This window comes from Brassica rapa, chromosome A05, assembly GCF_000309985.2.
Source record: "Brassica rapa cultivar Chiifu-401-42 chromosome A05, CAAS_Brap_v3.01, whole genome shotgun sequence".
NCBI lineage: Eukaryota > Viridiplantae > Streptophyta > Magnoliopsida > Brassicales > Brassicaceae > Brassica > Brassica rapa.
Window position 1 is genome coordinate 9,645,247 of NC_024799.2, and position 23,825 is coordinate 9,669,071.

At 32.5% G+C, this 23,825-nt stretch overlaps 4 protein-coding genes across 11 annotated transcripts; 3 read left to right on the top strand and 1 right to left on the bottom strand.

Annotated features, from left to right (window-relative positions):
* The first annotated feature begins 1,502 nt into the window (after nt 1-1,502).
* On the top strand, nt 1,503-3,571 carry LOC103829791. 6 transcript variants are annotated; one of them, XR_625614.3, is made up of 6 exons: nt 1,503-2,139; nt 2,284-2,390; nt 2,664-2,705; nt 2,779-2,889; nt 3,008-3,086; nt 3,248-3,561. XR_625614.3 is itself a non-coding variant. In XM_009105490.3 (6 exons), the coding sequence occupies exons 1-5, from the start codon at nt 2,107-2,109 to the stop codon at nt 3,030-3,032; spliced, it is 318 nt and encodes a 105-aa protein (XP_009103738.1). In that variant the 5' UTR covers nt 1,507-2,106; the 3' UTR covers nt 3,033-3,065; nt 3,248-3,561. The 6 variants fall into 6 exon arrangements, 4 of the variants coding, with proteins under 4 accessions (XP_009103738.1, XP_033147044.1, XP_009103736.1 ...); XM_009105490.3 differs by having other exon boundaries at nt 1,507-2,139; nt 3,008-3,065; XR_625615.3 differs by having other exon boundaries at nt 1,517-2,139; nt 3,023-3,086.
* Nucleotides 3,572-6,780: 3,209 nt separating this feature from the next.
* LOC103829794 (transcription initiation factor TFIID subunit 7) lies at nt 6,781-11,653 on the top strand. Of its 3 annotated transcripts, XR_625623.3 has the most exons (7): nt 6,781-7,127; nt 7,525-7,658; nt 7,773-7,892; nt 8,162-8,227; nt 8,322-8,596; nt 8,686-8,708; nt 8,883-11,653. XR_625623.3 is itself a non-coding variant. In XM_009105493.3 (5 exons), the coding sequence occupies exons 1-5, from the start codon at nt 7,013-7,015 to the stop codon at nt 8,514-8,516; spliced, it is 630 nt and encodes a 209-aa protein (XP_009103741.1). In that variant the 5' UTR covers nt 6,781-7,012; the 3' UTR covers nt 8,517-8,844. The 3 variants fall into 3 exon arrangements, 1 of the variants encoding a protein (XP_009103741.1); XR_625621.3 differs by having other exon boundaries at nt 8,686-8,901; XM_009105493.3 differs by lacking the exon at nt 8,883-11,653 and having other exon boundaries at nt 8,322-8,844.
* A 561-nt stretch (nt 11,654-12,214) lies between these two features.
* Nucleotides 12,215-14,282, top strand: LOC103829795 (F-box/kelch-repeat protein At1g55270). The gene is made up of 2 exons (XM_009105494.3): nt 12,215-12,512; nt 12,679-14,282. The coding sequence occupies exons 1-2, from the start codon at nt 12,447-12,449 to the stop codon at nt 13,918-13,920; spliced, it is 1,308 nt and encodes a 435-aa protein (XP_009103742.1). The 5' UTR covers nt 12,215-12,446; the 3' UTR covers nt 13,921-14,282.
* Nucleotides 14,283-14,546: 264 nt separating this feature from the next.
* On the bottom strand, nt 14,547-15,200 carry LOC103829796. Its single transcript, XM_009105496.3, has one exon. It carries the CDS (start codon nt 15,156-15,158, stop codon nt 14,700-14,702), a length of 459 nt encoding a protein of 152 aa, XP_009103744.1. The 5' UTR covers nt 15,159-15,200; the 3' UTR covers nt 14,547-14,699.
* Between the last annotated feature and the right edge of the window lie 8,625 nt (nt 15,201-23,825).

Below are 23,825 nucleotides of genomic sequence, written 5' to 3' on the forward strand. Positions count from 1 at the left end.
GTTAAATATTTTATTTAAGCTGTTACGCATGATCAGCTACTTACGCATGTATACATGTGTACATGAGCTTTCAAAAATATTTTAATTATTGTAAATAATTATATAAAAGTTGACTATTTTACATACATGTTCAATGTCATGGTTTTATTATATTAATTCTACTTAAATTTTATTTGAAGTAAACTTAGTTACAAAAATACAGAATGTATAAATTATGATATTTTAGGTGTTATCCAGCTCTAGAAAAAATGTGTCTAAATAAGTTCAATTGTGATAGAAAAAAAAACTAAACTGTTGCACTTTGATTTTTTAAAAAACATAATTTAAATGAAAGCAAAAATTTTACCCGTGCTTAGCACGGGATGATATACTAGATAAAATATTTTCTTAGAATCATGCGTAAGTAGATGATCATGCGTAAGTAGCTGATACATTTTTGAAAGCTTATGTACACATATCAATATTTACAATAATTTTATCTATTTAAAGTACATAGTACGGGGCTAAACACTTTCAAAAATGTATCAGCTTTCAAACATGTATCAGCTACTTACGCATGATTCTCTCACCCGTTTTTGGTTTGAAATTTTTTAGAGGTCTACAAAAAGTTACAATTAGGATTGTGTTTGAGCGTATTTTTCCCTTCGTGAATGTGTATTTCTGGTGAATATGGTTCAAATTCATTTACGTATCTCTGTGTCCTTTAGATTACAATGGCTTTAAACAATTCCAACCAATGGAAGGAATTGAGCATAATTTCCATATAATTATGTTGTTTTTTGATCAGCGAATTTGGAATCCGAGTATCACCCATTCATGGAGAATCGACGAGGCAATACAAGAGAATATATGGCTTTATTGGTTTCAAAGCAAAAGAATTCTAATCCCATGGATTGTTACAAAAAGTATGTTATCTCCTGCAACGAGAATATTTGAAATAGATTGTGATGTAATAGATGGATCGTATCTAATGATCTTCTTAGAGAAAAATGCATTTACTCACAAGAATTGAGAACCAAAAAAAGATCTTACAATACCAAGAACGAACCTAGTGAATCAGTATATCATAAGAATGCGTTAGAAAGCATCGTGTTATTGCTATCTATGTTAAAAGTTCTTAACATGTATGATTTAATTTCTTATTCATGTAATAAGTTACGTTGATTTGATATCAATAAAGATAAGATGTTATAAAAAAATCTTCCTTTTAAAAGTTTCCTAGAGTCTAATTTAGGTTCATAATGTTATCATCAATATTTAGAAGAATATAAAGCAACTAGTATTCACCGCCCGTGCTAAGCACGGGTTAATTTATTGTTTTTTTAATGGTATGATTTTTGTCATAATTTTCAATCAAAATTATTTTTTTTTGGTGAAAAAATGTTAAATCAATCAAAATAAATTCTCATTTTGAAATAGTATATGAACAGTTGCACATAATTTAGAGGTGCTTGCTTTGAATCAAAGCCGGTGAAAGGGGGAAAAGCAACAACATGTTTGTAGTCTAATAACATAAAGTAGAGAGGGACTCTCTTCTCAGAGAAACACGTCACTAATTGGAAGCACCAGACAATGACGCGTGTCCTGATATTAACACTCGGGCGTTTTATTAATTTGAGTCGTGTTTTTGTATCTCTGGGCTGGGAAAATGGTAGGTTACGGTTGATTTAAAAACAGGCCCATAACCTGAATAAGGAAAGCCCTAAGCTTTTGATAAGAAAAAAAAAAAAGGAAAATCCTAAGCGTGTCGTGTTGTGGTCTCCTTCGAGACTTCTCATCTTCGTCTCTATCATCTCAGCACAGAAACGCTCACGATTATTTCTTCGTCGTGTTTAATCTCCATTAATTCAATCAAGCACGATGTGGCCTTTAATGCGTGCTTTGATTCGAAGTCGGTGTATCTACGAGTATAAATAGGCGAGCATTCTTCCTCTTGCAACCATCTTATCAATCTGTTTAAACAGCAAACACACATTTATTTTCTGAGATATTGCTAACTCCAAAAATTTTCTTTTCGATTTGAAGTCCGATAAATGTTCTTCTAGAGTTCAAGTTAGATTGTTGCGATTCTGGGAGGCGAGATATGTTAGGCCCAGTGGTGAACTCATGTCCGTTCATATGTTCTTGCCTGATTCGAAGGTGAGTCTGTTCTTATACTTCTGACAATAGTTATGTCGATTTCCGGTGACCTACCGTTAATATTACGAATCTGTTCTATAAGAGATTTTGTTAGCCATGTATGATATGCTTTGCTATTATAATATCTTTCCAATAATGTTTCAGGCAACTATCATGCCAGCCACTGTGAATGCTAGCCACTTTTCCCGTTTTATGGTGCGAGTCCAGCTCAGTCCTCCTTCAAGAAGGCTCCGGCGACTTATGGGATCGCGGTGAGCTTGGTGATGAATTTGGTCGTGGCCATTTTTAACACACTTCTGCTGCTATGTTTAAGAGAAATGATAACAAAGCAAAGGTTAATGCTTTTTGATTTGATGTCTTCTGGTTCTGTAGTAATGATTTCTGTAATTTGTTCTGTAGATGAAAGGAGAGTAGTGAAGATATTGAGAGCTTTGTCTGGTCATGATATAACCTTTCTCAGTTCTATGATGCATATGAGGATCATGATAATGTCTATATAGTGATGTAGTGATTTGTTGTTTTAGGCTATGGGAAGGAGGAGAGCTTTTGGATATAATACTTTCAAGGTAAGGGAACAATACACTTCAGACGTAGGATTGTTTGTTCTATACTGAACTTAGTTGTGTGTTTTATGTGCAGAGGTGGGAAGTATAAGGAGGAGGATGCAAAGTTTGTTATGGTACAAGATATTGTAAGTGATTGCATTTTGTCATCTCCAAAGTGTTGTACACCGATATCTCAAACCCCAAGGTGATTAAAAGACTCTTCACTTCTGCTTATACATTTGATGTTTTATCACCATCTTATCAATGTTTGCTACATAATTTTCTGTTAACCTCAAAAGACACCTCTCAGTTTAAGGCAATAGATTTTGGCTTTTCAGATTACAATAAGAGGACAACTAACTTATAAAGATTGGGTTTTAGGTAAGAGACAAGTTCTTATAGGTATATATCACTATCTCTCTATGCGGGATGATTAAACCAAGTTAAAAAATAGAATCTTCGAGCTTCATAGAAACGCCAGTTCAAATTCATCATTACCCTTACATAAAATCGCTAATCTGCACCGTTTCTTGACTTCAAGTTTCTCTTTTGGTTTGCTTCAGGGTCAAAAAAGGCAGCACAAAAATTTACCTCTAATAGAAGCAGCCATAGAATTCTGAAAATGAAATCCAATGCAACTCACGAAGAGTTAATCAAATTGTGAAACGTAAAAGAATATGCAGGTTTCAAGTATGCTCTGGAAACTTTGGTAGAGACACCTAATATGACTATTAGGGTTGCAAAATGGTTGATTTGTATCTTTTTAGCTTCGCTTATAGAAATACACTTAAATTATGTTTTTACTATTCAATCATGGTAGTGTAATGCTAACGATTGTAATCAACTTTGCAAAAATCCAAAAAGCAATCTTAAACCATTTTTAGATATAAGGAATGAGACTTTGTGAACCAACGTTCATGAAGTTTCACAAAGAAAGTGCTACAGAAATGGTGACTTGAAGTTGTACGAAACTAAGTTCTAGAGTTTTTTTTGCTTGAAACACTTGAGTTCTAGAGTTTATAGGGATTTTAACCAATGTTTTAGTTCCTGCCTTCCTGGACTTATATTTACTGTGTTTTTTTTTTAAACGTGGACCATTATGATCAACTTTATCTCTTAAAGCTATTGAAGAAAAAATAAAAGAATAAAATTTCACTGATACACACATACATGTGCTTATTTATGTCTCCTGAATCATGAATGTTTGTTTCAGTTTAAACATATATTTTGTATTTTGACCCAAAAAAAAAAACTTATATTTTGTATTGAGTTGATCTTTCTTTATCCGTGTACTTTTCTACTTTTGTTGTGCACAAAATTTTAGTTGGTTAACAAAACATGAGTCAACTTCAGATTTGCTTGATAAATTTTCTTATACAATGAAGACTAATACATTAAAACACTTTGAATAGATCATTGATTTGTTTGGTGATGTATATATATAGCTCAAAAAATTTATCTGGACATGCTTTGAATAGAGGCCTCCAAAATTGGCCCCAAGACAAGAAACCTTCCTAGCCATCGGAACACTTGGAAACAAACTCTTCCCAAGGACGAATATAAAGCAGAGGCTACCAAAGTTCTCACTGCGATTAACACAAATAATACTTTTGAGAAGAAGAAATTGCTTGAAAATCCACTTCCTCTGGGTTTGACTGTAGGAAATTTATTTCATATAAAATATATTTCATAGTTGACTACCGTTCAAAAAAAAATACGTATATGACCAAGTTATTTGGTCATTGCTTTCAATTGCAAACTCATGTGACAGTCAATTCACAGATATCAGTAGAACTAAATAAAGCTATAACAAAATTGAAAAAAATACCGGCGGTTACGAAAGAAAACAGAATATGACTAAGAAAAAAGCGGCAAAAGTGGAATGGAAGACTCGACCTTAGATAGGACATAGGCTTTTAACTAAACTGGGCTTTAATTGAAATTAAGCTTATTATCCATATATGGCTTCTTCTAATCAACTTTTTTTTTTGTAAACTAATCAACTTTAATCGTTTCTTTGATAAAAGCAAATATTACAAGTTAGAAAATGGACATTGATCAAAATGATTTTTTTTTTGGTCATTGTTTTGATTTTGAAATTATCTTTGTCATACAACAAACACCATATAGCACAAATCTTATAATCAAAATAACAATTAAATTATGGGCTATGGAGTTACTGTCGGATGAGGTGGTGCATGTTTCTACTTCCACGCTGAGTAACAAATTTGCCATTATTTTAAAACTCGAACCGAATTAACAGTCGGACACATATTCGGGTCGGCTGGATAAAATTGCGTTTAGTTTTAATTTGTTACTAAAAAAACATTTGTTGATTGTTTTATCTTTTAAATCATCAAAACTTTTATAAATAAATAATATATTTTATTATATTTAATGATAAATATTTTATCTTATAATTTAAAATATTGAATTTATATTTTATTTTTATTTGTTTTTACTTAAATTTATAGAATATATGCAATGAAAATATATAATTATATACATCACATTTAAATCAAATCCTGCGCGTAGCGCAGGCTTACCCTAGTATTTTCAAAAAGTAAATAAAAACGTATTATATACTTAAAATAATTTATTTGATCCATAAACTTTATTCACTAATTTCATACAAAATACAAATACTTAATTTAACATAATGTAAATTTAGATGCAATGAATCTATTAAATTTACTGCTATTTATTTTCCTGTAGTTTACAATATCAATTCTATTGTCATTTCATGGTTAGTTACCTAACTTATTTTCGGAAAGCAAATGCTTATAAACAAAATAAACCAGCATTACTTTTGATAGTTTGTTTGAATTTTAAGATTAAAAAATTACAAATTTTTGTTTGCTTTTTTCATCAACAAATTTTAATTTGCTTTATTAAAAAGAAAACAGTTTTTTGATTTATTACTCAAAATCTTTCAGGAAAAATACTATTGTAACTTTATACTATTTTAATGTTTTAGATAACTGCTACAACTATCCAGTAACAAAACCTCAAAAAATTCAAAATTAATTACAGAAAATTATTTAGAAATTAAAATTTATTTTTGAGTTAACAGAAGATTTTGACTAACCCACATTCACAACTTAGATGGTCAAAAATATTTTTTTCGCATTAAAGATTACGGCCCTAACTTTTTTGGTGCAATTATTAATGGCAAAATCAGAATTAAAAGTATAGCATAATATTTTTTCACTTTAAATTCTAAAATGTCAAAGGTTGTGCAAATCTTACCTACCTAATCCATCGTCTTGAAGTTCAACCTTAGCCAAGTTTACTGTAGAACATATATATCTAAAAATTTATCTGATCCCTCATATGTTATTTCTGAATCAGCTTTTATTCCCATACATGTCTGCATCAAACTTAAGTAATTTCAAAACTGAACAATACAAATATTTATGCTATACTTTTAATTCTGATTTTGCCTAAAAAGTTTGATATGAACACACCACCATAAATACCCGAAGATTCTTAAGCCCTGCAATAAAATCCTCAAAGTTTTCTGAATCTCTCCAGAATCACAGTAGCACTGTCAATCTCTTCTCAACTTGATTTTAAACTCTTCTGCCACATCCAACTTTTGCTTTGAAAAAAGTTCTGTATTCCGCCAGTATCAATCTTGAAAACTTGACTCTTAAGTATTAATACAGGTGGTGAATAATTAAATTTTCGAACTGGTGTAGAAAAAAAGAAAGTAGATATGAAGAAACCTATAGACATCAAAACTGAAATTTAGAAATGATGAAAAGATCTGTGTGTTTTGATTCTTTCATAACGGAGAATACAAAGAAAAATGAAAAAGAGAGTAAATTTGTTATAAAAAATTTATACAGAAGAAGAAAACAGTTTGATCGTGGTTAGTTACCTTTAAACGTGGATAAAATATTCTGAAAAATAAAACAAAGTTTTTTTGGTAAAAAAATAAATAAAACAAAGTTGCTGAAAATTAGGGATTGAATTTGTTTTTTCTTGCCCGCTAACATTATTTTTTGAACAATTTCTTTAAAAAAATATATTTTCCATATATCAGATTTTTATTTGTCAAGTGACTATAATAAGGGATGAATTAAAAAGTATATTGGTGCAATTTGGGTCAAAAAAATTAAAAACTGAAACTGATAGGGTGAAATAGTAAATTAATAAAGGGAAATTTGCCAAAAGAGTATTTCTTCTAGACGGTTGGTTTCACATGTCTCTCTCTCTCTTCAGAACTTCTGATTTCTTACATAACAGAGTTAATAATTTAATAATAGTCCTTCGTGATTCAATAGATTGTCTTTTCCGTCAAAGCCAAGCTCTTACCTTTTACAATGGAGGAACAGTTCATACTTAGGGTTCCACCCTCTGTTTCAGAGCGAATCGATCGGCTCCTGAGCGACGAGGCTTCTACTTCCGACGACATCCCTTTAGATTTGTGCTTTTCAGGTTTGGTTCCTCTCCAATTTGAGTTTTCATCCTTTTTCAATAAATTCATGGAAAACTATCTCTGGATCGTATTCACGGATTGATATTTGATACCTTCTTGAATGTTGGCTGATATAAGTTTCTTGAATGTTTGATAGAGAACCCCCAAAAGATCAATCATTCTTGAATCTGTTTTAACATTTAAAATACATTCCTTCTTGAATCTGTTTTAAAAGTTAAAAGGGTATCTTATCAGTGTCTCCTAGAGGAACTTGATATTGTGGTTTGTTTGGGACTAGTTCAGTATTATTGTCAGAAAGACATTCTTGTGGCATCGTTCTTGGAATCTCTGATTTTAGGATTATAATTCGTCTAGAGATCCATTTTAACATTGTGTTTCTGTTTTGTGTGTTGGCAGAGGATGGGAGAAGCGGGACTTTTGTAATTGGAAACGAAGAGTTCCGGGCTTCTCTCCTGGATCTTCCTGCTGTTGTTGAGTCCTTTAAAACTTATGATGATTCTGCACTAGTCAAAACTGCTGATATTGGTCAGGTATAATCAAATTTTACTTTTGACTTATGATCATTTTCAAAACTGCTGCTATATGTATTTGTGCTAACTGTTTTGACTTTAAAACCATATAATGAATGCTTTGGTTTGGCACAGATGATAATGGTTAGGGAGCCGGGTGATCCCACGCCTAATACAGTTGAATACAGACATGGTTTAACTCCTCCAATGAAGGATGCTCGCAAGAGAAGATTCCGTCGAGAGCCTGACCTTAATGTAAACTTGCATTTATTCCTAGTATATTATCAACATGTTCATTGCTTACGCTATTACTTGTTACATTATAAGAAGAAAAGCTCTGTTAATCCTTGGTAAACCCCAATAGGTTGTATTTCTGAGTGAGAACAAAAACATAAAAGAAAGAAAGGGTGTAGTGTAAGATTCTAGTTTGAAAGTTATGATTGAATCTTGATGCATGTAGCTGTTTTGGAATCCGTGGATAGTTTTTTCTTTTGACGTTACCTTTATTGTCAAAAATGTTGCAGCCGGAGCTTGTACAGCGCGTTGAGAGAGACTTGCTGAACATCTTGAGTGGCGGAACCATCGGACACGTAAGTTTGTTTACGTCTGATTATTGGTTAAATTGATATTTAGTTGTCAGTCAGGTCCATTTTATACCTGAACTTTCATTTGGTGTGTGTGTAGGCAAATGAGCAACAAGAGGAAACAGCTGCGAACGAGAATACTAGTGATAATAATGCAAACAAGAAAGTGTCTTCACCTGCTGAAAAGCCTGAAGCTGCTCCTGAGACAGGGACTAATACTAGCAATAATAATAATAATGCAACCGAAGCTGACCCGGAGAGAAGTGAATCAGAAGATTCTGATGATTCTATGTGAGAGCTTTTTTATGTAACCAGCAGCTAAAGCTAATATGATACTATAGGATATGGTCAAAAAGCCAGGAAAGTTGCATAAAGGTAACGAACCCAGCTATGATAAGTGTGTATGTCAAGAATTTGGCCGCTATATATGGTTACCACTAATCATTTATTTGATTCCTTTTCAGCAAGAGAAGAGTGTTCCGGTCTGGTAATAATACCTTCTATGAGTTTGTTGATTCTAGCTTCTGAGCCATTAGCATCATATATAATAAGAAAGCACACTTATAGATTATAAACCAGTTGTGAAAGACCACATTTTGATTAACTAAAAGAAACTTCTAATTGTCAAATGTACATAAACATGAATCTCTTTCTTCTCCAGTGGAACATCTGGATTTCTCTACTTGTCGCTCATAAGAGATCAGTTGATGAATTGCAAGCACAAACCAGGATCTTCATGATCCAAAAACTCCTATCAAATCTGCAGTGTAAGACTCAATATTCCAGTTGTCGATTTGAGCCGTTAGAGGGTTACAATGGAGAAGATCTCACTGCATTTGTAATCACCCCAAAAGAGATAGTGGCGGTGGGGACTTTAAGGTTTCTTGTGTGCAAATTAGCCCTTGTTTTGGCTGCGTTTAAGCCCTTAAAGGATGGGTCTTAACGCTTCAAGAGGACAATGCTTTGTCTTCTCTTCTCTTCTCGCAAACTCTCACTTGAGTGTTCAAATCCTGAAGATCGATGTACATAACTTTGTATACTAAAGATATAGATCCATGTGTATCTGACATACATCATATAAGTTGGTATAAATTCACCAAGGCAGAGTTTGATTCTTAATACAATTCTATGTATTGCTATCATTGATTTTTAACCCAGTGTTTTTGTTGTTTACTTTTTTTTTTAAAGAATGCATGTTATAAGGACAAAGGAAAGTGTATGGCATACCAAATTAGTTTGTTTTCTTGAGGGTTTAGTGGGATGTCATTTGTCAAGGAATTGATTGGGCAAGCCACGACTTATGAAAGTATAATTAGGAGGAGGTTTGTTTTCTCAAATATAAGATGGACACTTTTATTTATCATAACTACTAACAACCATTATGTTTATGAAAGGGTTGACTAGCTATTTTCCCACGAGAACTATGATATAGCACCAAATCTCTCTGAAACCATTGCTTCTGTCTATATGTCCATGAGACTAAAGTTTTATAGCTATTTTCCCATGAGTTCATAGTTCGAGACCTATTTCCCCACATTCATCAAATTAGACGGTTCAATATCGGTCTATTGTTTTACCTAAGACTAAACCAAAATTACGACCAAAAGTAAGATCCGACCAAAGATTTACCCGACCAAAAGTAACACCTGAGCAAAACACAAAAACCAACCTGGCCCTTACATATGTTCCTAAACCCAAAACACAAAAATCCATATTTCTCTGACTAAAATAAGAACTCTAAATTCACTTTTTGGAATCTCATCGTGTTGAATTGAAGGCTCGTTCACGAAGTTTTCAACAAGTTGTTCGATTTCGAATCCGTCTATCTCCACAGCTTCTTCGTCGAACTCATCTTCCACAATTGGACCCTCCACGTTTTGTAAAGCTCCAGAGACTGACTCCATTGATCTCTGCTTCCAAATCAAATGAGATTTTGTTTTCTAGGACTCAACAAATTGGAATTTTTTCAATTAAGGGTTTCAATGGAATAACGGGTTTGGGTTTGAATCATTTTTTTTCTAATGAGTCTGAGTTTCAAATCGGATTTAAATCGATCTTATTTGGTTAACTATCAATTTTAATCGATTTAATCTCATGTAAAATAGTAAACCGATATTAAACGTCTAATTCGATCATTGTGGGTAAATAGGTCTCGAACTATGAACTCAGAGAGAAATAGTTATAAAACTTTAGTTTCAGAGACATATAAACTGAGACAATAGTTTTAGAGAGATTTGGTGGTATATCATAGTTCTTACGGAGAAATAGCTAGTTGACCTTTTATGAAATATAGTCAACTTTACTTTTATGCATTCGTATAAAAGTTTAATTAAAGTGGGGTTGAAAAATAATCTCTTTAACTGTTTCCAGTTGCCATCATTGGTCCATTGACATGCATGCTTGTGTCTTGAAACTCATCATTTTATTTCTTTCTGTCTGGATAAATTTCAAATCTTTTCTGACATTATTTTTTTGTTAGGTTAACCATACTAACATTTATATTACTGTATTGGACTGTATGACTTTTGTTCTATATATATGATCAATGATATCTCGTCCCTATGTTTGTGTCTCTGTTTGCATGCACATAATAATATCTAGTATATATAAAAATATACTGATCTTTAAACTATAAAAAGTTTTGTCTATTGAATAAAAGTAAAATTAATATCTAATTTCAGCTACAAAATAAATTGTTAGCAAATTACTATCGTTCACCTAAATGTTCAATACATAAACTTCGGTTTCTACCGTATGTTTGGCTCTTTTCTCTCATGTGTCTTCTTGAAAAAGGGCCACGTTCAATACATAAGCTTCGGTTCTCCTGTATGCTCTACCGCATGTTTGGCTCTTTTCTCTCAATACATTACGATAAATATCCTTTATACACCTCAATTATTAATGTGGATACATATATGTCGTTTTGTATTTTATTCTACAATCTAATAGTATTTGAAAATTGTGGTATAAGTATTTTCTAAAAATTCAGTGTTCCCATCCCATAAGACAAAATCGCCCCCTTCTTTTAAATCTTTATTGATGAAGTGGTTGAACAATTGACGTATAATTTAATGTATTTGAATTAGTTTTTAATACAAAAATCGGTTGATGCTATATAGTTCCAAACAGGCAAACGTAGCAGTCGTAAGGCATCATCACTTTAGCGTAATTTGTTGTCCAAACAATTATACTATTTAAATACCTGACAGATTCTGCCATTATACTTTTTTTATACAACGGTTTTGATTGCTTGTCCATTTTTAAATCTTTTAACTCAATAATTAATATGCACCCCCATCCAAGAAAAATTAAAATAATTATGTGATATAGCTAGAAAGATCGAAGTACACATTTCAGTTACTAAATTCCAAAAAATGTTTTATATTTTCAACATTGGCATGAAATTGTTATTTCTTTCCACCGACTAGCATTCACAAACTTTGAGTTCAACTGTTAAATAAATGATTATATATAATAGAATAATGTATAATCAAAATATCTTTTGTTACTAAATTTAGAAACATATTGATAGATACAACTTTTTTTACGTTTTGAAATCCATAGTGGAAAATGTTTGTTACAAAACCAGTGGTGGTAGTTCAGTGGCGATTAAGGGACTAAACTCAATACGGTGAACCCTGGTTCAAACCCTGCTAGCCACATGGATATGTATTATTGCTTTCGGCTCATTTGAATATTCAGGAGATGGTCTATCTGTAGGTTGTACCTCCACCCGAAAGTTAAGTCTGTATCTTTAATAGATCCGGGTTTAACCCTTTTATTTTACAAAAAAAAAATGTGTGTTACAACATACAAATTAAATAATGTAGTAGATTTATGATTTACCTATTATTAATCTTAGACATGGTTGACTAAAAACAACAACAAAGCTTACACCTTTTTGACTAATCACTATCTGAGCTCCATTAATTTCCAAGGGTCTATAAATGAGAAAATTTAATCATGCATTCAATAACACAAACTCTGGATTCTGAAATTACCATAATGAAAAAACTCGTACATTAATGGAGTATTAATAAATAAATACCAACGCTTTACTTGTGACTTGTTAAAAAAAGGCGGAGAGACCCACCCACCACTCCCATTTACCGTGTAGAAAGAGCGAAGTGGAAGGTCGCTCACGTTTTGCTCCTTCTTCTTCAGAGATTTTGACTGTTAGGTTTCTCGAGGATCTGTGTCGTATGAGCCTCGGGTTTTGAAGAAGATGGATCTATCTTCCCACCGACAATCCCCAAATGGTTCCAGGGGGTTTCGCCTTCAAGCTCCATTGGTAAGCTCTCTTACTCCTAGATTTCGCCAACTATCCTTCATTCACGGACTTTCTATTTCAGGACTATGCTTTTAATTCACTTCAATTTCTTTCCTTTTTGAGAAACCCTAGCTTTATTTGGAATGTTTTCACTCTTTTTGATTTCTGAAATTTGGAATCTTTTCAGGTGGATTCCGTATCTTGCTACTGCAGAGTAGATTCAGGTCTCAAGACCGTTGTAGAAGCTAGAAAGTTCGTTCCTGGCTCAAAGCTTTGTATCCAACCCGACATCAACCCCAATGCTCATCGTCGCAGCAAGAACTCTAAGCGAGAGAGGACAAGAATCCAACCTCCGCTTCTCCCTGGCCTCCCCGACGACCTAGCCGTCGCTTGTCTCATCCGTGTCCCTCGTGCAGAGCATAGGAAACTCAGGCTTGTGTGTAAGAGATGGTACAGGCTTGCTTCTGGTAACTTTTTCTACTCTCAGAGGAAGCTACTTGGGATGTCTGAAGAATGGGTTTATGTTTTTAAGAGAGACCGTGATGGGAAGATCTCTTGGAACACGTTTGATCCTGTCTCCCAGCATCCTCAGCCGCTTCCACCTGTTCCTAGAGAGTATTCTGAAGCTGTTGGGTTTGGTTGCGCTGTTCTAAGCGGTTGTCATCTTTATTTGTTTGGAGGTAAAGATCCGTTAAGAGGATCAATGAGGAGGGTTATTTTCTATAATGCCAGGACGAATAAGTGGCATAGAGCACCGGATATGCTTAGGAAGCGACACTTCTTTGGTTCTTGTGTCATTAACAACTGCTTGTACGTAGCGGGTGGGGAGTGCGAAGGGATACAGAGGACACTACGCTCAGCTGAGGTTTATGATCCGAACAAGAACAGGTGGAGTTTTGTTGCTGATATGAGCACAGCGATGGTGCCTCTTATCGGTGTGGTTTATGACAAGAAGTGGTTTCTCAAGGGTCTTGGCTCTCACCAACAGGTCATGAGTGAAGCTTATGACCCTGAGACTAACTCATGGAGGCCGGTCAGTGACGGGATGGTTACCGGTTGGCGAAACCCGTGTACTTCTCTAAACGGTCGTCTCTACGGATTGGACTGTAGAGACGGGTGTAAGCTCAGGGTGTTTGATGAAACCACGGATTCATGGAACAAGTTCATGGACAGTAAAGTACACTTGGGAAACTCGAGGGCGCTTGAAGCTGCGGCTCTTGTCCCGCTGAACAATAAGCTTTGTATAATACGGAACAACATGAGCATGAGTCTGGTTGATGTAACGAATCCTGATAAGAACAACCCTCGAGTATGGGAAAACATTGCGGTGAAAGGACAGTCCAAGAGCATACTCAGTAATATATGGTCGAGTATCGCAGGGAGAGCTGTGAAAAGCCATATTGTGCATTGCCAAGTGCTTCAAGCCTAGTGTTGAGAAAAAACTCAAACCACATTGAGTTTCCAAGAAGAGAAGCAGCTCTTGTTTGCTGGCTCAGTAACTGTTTGAGATAGAGAGAATCTTCGCTACAATCTCACCAACCGAATGAATCTACACAGAGGCGAAGAACTCAAATGCCTGGTCTTAACAGTCGTACAAGAGTCAAAGAGAGAATAAGAGCAGACATGGCCATGTCTTCTGGTGTTGTTAATCTTTGTTAGTATTTATAGGAAGGTGGCCTTCTAAATGGTTTTAGCAATTGTTATTTGACATTTTGTTCTCTGTGGTCTGTAAATCTCTCAAGTATTTTGTCTATAATTCGAATCAAATCTAAATATGAATAGTTCAAGCCATATTGTGATTCAAGCCTGACAAAAAAAAACAACTCAGCAATGGAGCCAGAACAGAGTGTTGAGAGGAAACCAAATACGAGAAGCAACTCTTGTTTACTGGCTCAAGAACTGTTACAGAAAGAGAGAGAATCATCGTCAAAAGAATCTATAGAGACAAGAGCTCAGTATCCGGTCTTAACAGTCATGCAGAGTTGGTCTTTAAAATGGCCCATCTCTTTCTGGTGCTGTTGATTTTTGTTAGTATAAAAAAGATGGTCTTTCAAATGGTTTTACCAATCATTCATTATTGACATTTTGTTTTCTTTGATTTGTAAATCTCAAGTCTTAGGAGGATCAAATTCGAAACATAACATCTTTTCTCATGAATTACATAATCAACATAAAAAGGAGGATTTTTACAGCTTCAGGTTGATTCATTTAAGATTCAAGACTAAGTTTTTTGGAGCAAGAGGGAACATTATTGAACATAGACGCCGGCAAAGACTTGGATACGAATCCGACGGAGAAGACAATATCTCCAGAGCTTGGATCCGATTTCATGGCGGTGATCGATGCCCAGATGAACAATTCTTTAGCTTTGATTCCTTCCACGTCTTTCACAGATCCGAAGCTGAGCTTCCCGGCGATCTTCTTGTCGTAGAACACGGTTTGACCGGGGAAGTCGACGTAGCAGGGAGTGTTTAAGTCGACGGTGAAGTCTCCGCCGTCGGAGAGAGTGTACGATTTGACGTTATCCGGAAGAAGACCTTTGGGGAATCCGTAGCGAGGGAGGAGATCGTGGACGTCACCGGAGGACAGGAGATCTAGAGATGATAAAGCGGTGGAGAGAGAGAGGAGAGAGAGGAAGAGGCAGGAGAATGTGATCGAAGAAGCCATTGTTGGTGTGAATGATGTTGACTGCACTGCCAAGAAGGGTCCTCCCTCATATAACAGAAATATTCAAGGTAGTTTAGGAATAATCTAAGTTTGTTAACACGACACGCGTACAATATTAAGATTTTTCTTTTTAAACACAACTCTCTTTAATTTCTTTTGTTTTCGGTTACACTGCCAGGACATTCACATTTTTCTCTTTAATTTTTATTCTACCCGCATCAGATTTTTTTTTTTTTTCCATCTCAATTTATTAATTAAAGGGTTAAAACCCAAAAAGGCAGAGCCCAAACCTTACAAGGAACAACTACAAAAGCCCAAATACATTATACAAAAACAGGACTACCATTATAGGCTAACAGGCCCAAATTCCGAAAACCCTAGCTAGCGCCACTCGATCCGCACGAAGCGCGCGCCTCCCTATCTTCTTCCTTCGGCTCCGGATTCTGCGATACGACGCCTAACCGCTACACCGTCATCGGAATTGAGCCGAAACCATTCAAACACACCTTTCCACCGCAACTCGTATACAACCAACGCACACCGAGAATCATAACTAACCGGATCTACGAATTTAATAGAGAATAGACCCGCCTACAATCGATCATCATCTCCGACATACATGCATGCGGAACCAGATTCAGAAACGAGAGGCAGATGAACAAGAGAGGCTCGGATTCGTAGATCGCGGTGAGGTAACTCGAGAAACTAGCCGGCGCTAGCGATGCTAAGAGAGCCACCGCCTCCCGGAACCAAAGCCGGCGATCTCAGTGCTGAAGAAGCCACTGACTCCCGGAAACAGAAACCGGCGAAGAAGATGCTGAGAAAGCCATCACTTCCCGGAACAAAATCGGACGGCCACCATAGATAGGTGCGCCGCCGAGACTAAACCCAACAGATCCACAAACTAAAAACCTAAACCTCCGTTTAAAAGAAACTTGAAAAACATATTGGCCCTACTGTATTTATCATTACTGGGTCAAAATTAAAACTTCTTATATATTAAAACAGAAGTCACAACCTTGATTCATGTGTGATTTTTTAAAAAATGGACCTAATGGACCTACTCATAGAAATTCATACTATATTTTAATTCAGACTAATAATAAATATAATTTTTAAAATATTTTAATCATAGTATCTTTTGATATCTTTTCATTTTAAATATAAATATGTTTATTTTAAAATTCTAACAAATCTGTTTAAAAAGATTTTTACAAGATCTTCATTTTTGAAATTATATTTAAATATTTTCACTAATTTCGAAATTAGTTTAAAATATTATTATACATTAATATATTCAGTTATATAAAATGAAAAATAAAAAAATCTATAATATTTTTGTTATTATATAATCATAATCAATCATATTAAATTAAAATTATTATATTGAGCTAAATATAATAAAATTGTATTAAATTATATATTTATATATTTTATTTTTGTAATTATAAAATATTTATGTTCAAAAATAAAATCTAATATGTTGGTAAGATGGGTTAACATTATCAAACTATATAATACCTGTATAAAAATTAACATGTATTTCTTAAAGTTAATAATATAAAATCTTTGTAACTACTTTAATCATAATATATTTTAATTTTAAAAATAATATATATTTATATATTATATTTTAAAAAATTCTAATAAATCTGTGTAATATTTAAACAATAACTTAATGTATTTTAAGTTATCGTTTAGAAATGAATTAAATAAATTATATCCTATTTTATCTACTTTTATAGTCATGATCATGTTAAAATATAATTATTATACTAAAATAAATATGATAAAATTATATTCAATTGATAAATTTATAAATTTTATTTTCATAAATATAAACTATTTCTTTAAAATATAATATGATGATAGAACGACTTAAAATTAGCAAACTATATAATACATGTCTAAAAATTAAAATATCGTACACTTTTATATATACAATAATAAATTATCTAAAATGAATAAGCATAAAAATATTGGTAAAAAAATCCAGTTTACAAATACGGGTCAGAATTTAGCATAAATTAAATACAATATATTTTTTAAATATATTTTCTCATGAATATATTAATTTGATTAATAACTAAATGCAAATACAATAAGATAAATATATAATAAGAAGTGGTAAATATATAATGTTTAAACAATTAATTAATTATAACATGTAAATTATAAAATTATTGTATTTGAAATAGTTATATAAATATTTAAGTATATGATTAACATTAAAAATATATACCACTTATGTTCTAAAACAATAATTTATGTATAGAAAAGTGAAAACAAACACCCGTGCGGTTGCACGGATCAAAATCTAGTATTCTATTAAAATAAAACTAGATTTTGCGGATATTTAATAAATGTACAGTTTTGATATTAGTATAATTTTTAAATATATATATATATATATATATATATTCCATTTTAATGTTATATATTGTGTAACTCTATAATACTATTGTTAGATTTGTTATTCGGTATTATTAATAAATAGTGATTTTTAAAAAATTTTATTTTGTTATTAATTTTAGTTACTTATATTTTTAAGTTAGGTAACAATAAATAACAAAAACTCTCCTTCAAAACACCTTTTTTTAATTTATACTCCCTCTGTTCCTAAATAATCCATGTTTTAGAATTTTCATACTTATTAAGAAAACAATTAAAAATTGATAATAAATGTATTATTTTCTGTGTTTAGCTATTTCCTATGACTTTTGATCAATCAAATTCAGTACACGCAAATAATATTTTTGAAGTTTACAATTTGTCATTATTACATACATCGAAAATATAAAATATGAATCTTTTAGAAACAAAATATTTTTCAAAAACATGGATCATTTAGGAACGGAGGGAGTACATTTGACATCGAATATATTTTTAAAATTTATTTATTTATAATATCGAAAAGATATATAAGATAATTTATATTTAAATATTGTGTTAAAAATATTTTTTAACATTATATCATTTTAGTATTTTACGGGATGTATAAGTAAATACACTGTCTTGTTTAAATAAAATATCTTATTATTTTAGTAAATCTTATACATAGTAGTATCTATTATATTATTTTAGTAAATTTTATGGAAAATTCTCTCAAATAGCATTTTTAAAATTTTTGTCAAAATAGTCCTCATGAAAGAAAATGACCAAATAGCCCCGTTTTATTTTGATTTTTTTTTAAATTTGAAACTTTATTCCCAAAATTCCACTCCTTAACTCTAAACTCTAAGTCTAGATTAGTTAATTCTAGGGTAAAAATGTAGTTTTACCCTTTAATAAAACTTAATTTGGTCATTTTCTTCATTGAGAACTATTTTTGAGAAAATAAACTAAAAGAGGCTATCTTAGAGAATTTCTCAAATTTTATTGATATATTATATTTTTGGATGTTATGATATTAAGTTTTTTTGTCATTAAATGAATATTTCAAAATATTCGATTACTTTAATTTTTAACGTAGTTTGTTTTTTCGTGTACATTCCAAAATTTTATATTTTGTCAAGAAAAATTTGGAAAATTACAAAAAATATCTTTGAGTCTAGAAGATTACATGAATTTTGAACTTTTTCTTTGTTACAACATTAATACATTATTTTATAAAAAAAATATTTGAACTTTTGGTAAGATTTTTTATATATTTCTCAACATATTTTGTTATAATTAAAATAAAAATTATTTATTAAAATATATTTTTAAATAGTTATATATTAATATATTTATTATATAAATATTTTTAAACAACATATTGTTGAGAGTATCAAAAAGAGAGAGATAATATATAGTTGTAGATATAAAAGTTTAACCTATGCTAGTAAATTTATTTTTGTATAATACTATTATATATTTTACAAATTTTAATCAGTTTTAATGATGAGTGATAATTTATTTAAATGAAACTATTTTTAAAAAGGTTATTTTACCTATTTAATATAATTTTGTCATGTTTAATGCATATATCATTTAGTTTTTTAATATAATACATAATATAATTATAAATTTATAAAAAATATAGATTTTTATTTTCTTGTTTTATAATAAAATTTTAATTAACATTGATTTATAATAACAGTATATTACTAATTAAGAAATTAATTAGTAGTGTTAGTAGTATTTTGTTAGATTCTTTTTCAACAGATTTTGTTCATTAAAAAATAAAATTCGAATTTATAGTTGTTTTATTATTAATGTATAATCAGATATGTCATATTACCTAATTTATAAGTGGTCCTACTATGACTTGTTAAAATTAGATAAAATATAAGACACTAAATTATTAGATTAGACAGTGTGGACCAGTTTAACTTAACATTTTTATTTGATATTTGCTTTAGTCAATTATAAACAAAATATTTCTTGGTCGAAGGTCGTTTTAAAATCATCAAGAGAGTTTCAAAGCGGATAGCACCCATGATGTCCAATATCTCCATGGAGAAACCATTTTCCTTTATGATGGAGCGGTTACGAGGCGATTTGAGAGACAAAGATTCTATAAAAGACCAAATCCATGTTTGGTTTCCTATATTTTCTCTCAAACTTTCTTGCAAAGTTACATCATTTTTTTCGAAATTTCTACAAATTCCTGCTCAACATGGCATTACAAGATATCAATTTAGAGTTTCAGACACGCCGATTGATCTACCTAAGGAGGTGGTCAAACAAGCGGCATATGAGAATTGGTTTATCATTGTGGGGAGTCCAGTCATGCCAAGAAGACAAAACGTTCGTGCAATTGTTGCATCTATGCCAAGGAACTGGGGTTTTAAAGGTATGTTCGCGCAAAATTACATAAAGGAGACGTTTTCAGTTTGTGTATCCTTCGGAGAAAGCGATGGATACTGTGATGCGAAGGGGCCTATGGGCATTTGATGATAGGATGTTAGTCCTTCTGAAATGGACTCCTTTAATGGAATTGGAGCTGCTTAACTTCGTCATGTTCTTGATACAAGTCAGGGGCATCCCTCTCCAATTTATGAATCATGAAGTCATACATCACATTGTGAGAGCTATGGGACAGTATATCCAAATGGAGTACAATGAAGAAGCGGGAGGAAGATTGAATTTTTTCGGAGTAAGGTTGGAGTTGAATGTAACAGATCCATTGAGATTCTAGAGGCACTTCTAGTTCACACTTGGAGTCAACACGTTGCTAAACTTTCACAATGAAATTGAGAGGCTTTTGTGAAGTTTGTGGGATGCTCACCTATATTGGGCTTGTGTTATCAACAATGGTGGTCCATGTCCAAATGGAGGTGATGATCATAATGAAGAGGAAAAAGTTCCAAACTAAGGAATCGTAATAGAGGAAGTGCATGAAGATCCAATTGGAGAAGAGGAAGCTGAAGTAGAGGATCCAATTAAGGAAGAATATGAGAGGAACATTGAGGCTATTGAAAATGAAGCTGATGATGAACTATGGAGCGGAGCTGCAGTGGAAACGATGTATTCTTAAGATCTGAAAAAGGAGGAGATGTACAATCTTATTCCCAATAATCCTTTTGGTGTTCGAGGAGAAATAGAACATGATCTCAAAAAGAAAGCTTGGATCGATGAAGCTAATGGAAGTAAGTCTAGGTTTGCTAGGGGTGAGAAAGAGGAATCAAGTGGAAATAATGGGATCAAAAGGAAGAAAGGCTATACGTCACAATCTAGTGATGAGGATGCGGATGAAAAGATAAATGATGAGTCTGAACTCTGAACAGAGAGGTGCGGTGGGCCCATAACCACCACTACCACAATGAGGAGAATGAGTTAAAACTATCAAGGATTAGACACTGACTCGACATTTCGATGCTTTAAAGAGATAATAAAAAATATCTCATGGACATTATATGTCTCAGAAACAAGATGAATATGTAAAGAGCTGTGGGTATTGGGTTTACTACATCTTGTAGTAGTTACTCCGGGTGAATAGAAGGAGATTTAACTATTATGGTTTGGACTTGGACCGAAATTTTCTCCTGGGTATAATTTGGTCTACAATTTCACTCAAAAAATAAACAAGAGATTTTTTTGTGTAATCTCTACCAAGTAGGTCACAATTAAGTCAAAGAAAGTCCCAAGGTTACAAGGGGGTTTTCTAAAACATTAGTCTTTATTTCAGTCAAACTCATTATTGAGTCAAGCAAGTCTTTGACTTCTATTTTCTATGCATTATTTTTAGAAATTTATTTTTGATCTACGGAACATAATCATATAAATAAAGCCCATAAGACAGACTTGTTTTACATTAAACCTTATGTTTGTTTGAGAATAATTCTCTATCGTTCCTTGTGAACATTTCGATCTTTGGTGGATTCTCTTATAAATATATTTTTTTACAAAATAATTGAAGATATACTCGATGAGCTTACATAGACTCCCAACCAGAGGCGAATCCACAGTGTTGAGTACGGGGGCACGTGCCCCCCGACTCCTTTATATAAATTATCTAAGACCATGTCCATCGGCGGTCCTTGCCGCAGGGTTCCCAAAAAAGGAAAAAAATAAATAAATGAAAAAGGAGGAAAAAGGATAGGACCGGTACTTATTATGGGATTTTAGGAACTGGTAAGGAACCCTAGGTGGCAGTGTTTCATTGGATGTCGAGATTGTATCTCTCTCCTTTGTTCCGCTGTGAAACTTTAGGAGCTCGAGCTCCGACTCCCCTTCTTCTTCGTATCAAGCTTCTCCATAGCCGCTACAGCACTTCGTCATCAATCTGAGCTTCTCCGGCGATAGCATCAAGCCCTCTGGTCGTAACTGTGTTCACCATTCCAAGCCGCCGCATCTCTCCGCGACTCCCTATCTCCGTTCAGCTCTAAACCGCGACAAAGCTTTCTCCATGGCGTCAATCCTCCACTGTCGTCGGAATCAACGAGCTTCCGCCTCTTCAAGCCACCATCCCCGTTACACTGCGACAGTAGCTCGCCTTCTTCGTCGATCTCGAGTTTAGCCGTCGTCGTCTTGCTCGCAGTCTCACCTCCACCTTGGATCTTCTTCATCCTAGTCGCGAATTTCCCACCGCTCGATAAAAAGTTAAGGACCCCTATGAAGTCCTACCATTGGACAAAGAAAAATTAATTTAGCTAAATAAAGGTCCTTAACCCTTACAATCATTGTTTTTATTACTAATTAATTGTTAAGTACCCTTAAGGGCTCCTTACTGATGGACATGCTCTAAGTACTTGAGTAAATGTCGATGCCTGTAGGTCAATTGGTTAAGGTGTCCCCATCAGCTCTCGTGGACATAGGTACGATTCTTCTACATTCCATATTTTATGTTTTATTTTAGTTTTGCTTTTCAGTTCTGAGTCTTCTGACTTTTTAGCTTGTCAGGTTTCCATCATTCAGTGGAACTATTAATTGCTCTGTACCAAGATTTGATTTATTATTAATAAATTCTTTTATTTTCGTTAATATAATTGCTTCTTTGATTTATTTAACTTTCACTAAATTTTTTCGTTTTTTCGTTTCTAGATTTCATATTTTCTGAAACAATTTTTAAATTTATTAATTCCTACAACTAACATTATCAGTTGCTAATAAATAAGAAAATAATTTTATATTAAGATAGTAAACTATATATTTACTTTGTATTTAATATTTCAGAGATTATTTATGTATGATATAGTGATATGTATAACTGTAATACAATCTAAAATTAAATACTACATTATATATGTATACTATATATATTTAACTAATTTTGATTGTAGAATTTTATTATTTTGATTAATAATATTTTTAGATTTTTTAAGAACTATTAAAATAATTTATAAAACTTGGTATAACTTGTAACAATTACTAAATATTATATTAGTTTACAAGTTATAATTAATAACTTTTTATAATACTTTTTTATATACTAATATTTTAACAGCTTTTAATGTAAATTATTTTAATATATATATTTATCGTGTGCCCCCGCAAATAATTTTTCTGAATCCCCCACTGCTCCCAACATCCTATCAAAGTATATAATTGACTCGATGAGCTTACATAGAAAGAAGAAGCCTCATCGTCTGCATCCGCTCTTCCAAGTCCGAGTCCATAACACTCCCAATGCTTCCGAAAACTCCCTAGATCGACATGACCGTTTCGTTCAGAATATGAAACTCATTTTTTAAAGAAAACATCTGTCAGAGACTTTTCCGGAGAATCTATTTTCTGAGGTTTCTACTCGACTGATTAGTTATTTACTAGGATAGGATGCGCGTGAATTTATATAAAAATTATTTAAGAAATATCGTATGGAAAAATAAAATTTATATTCTTGATCAAATTAATATTTCTGGCCCTTAACATTTTTCTAAAAACGTTTTTGTTAATTACATAATTTATTTACTGATGAGCTCATCTCATTTTTAAAAATATTTTAGGTTAAAAAATCACTTATTGCATAAGAACCTAACGTTTATGCCGAAAAATCTTAGGCCTACTATTTGGTTACAATGAAACTATGTCATTTCGGTTTTATATCATGATTTAGCAATTTGAAAGTTAATTATGGTTATGAGAAGTTTACGTTCACGTGCCAAATCTATCTTCAATATTTTTTCTCATTTTTGTGTCGTTTTTTATTTCATTTTGGTTATTGCTCAATATTAATATTGATTTTTGAGTTTATTCTTATTTCATTATTTTATTTTGACCCGAGATTTAGAAAATATTTAAGAT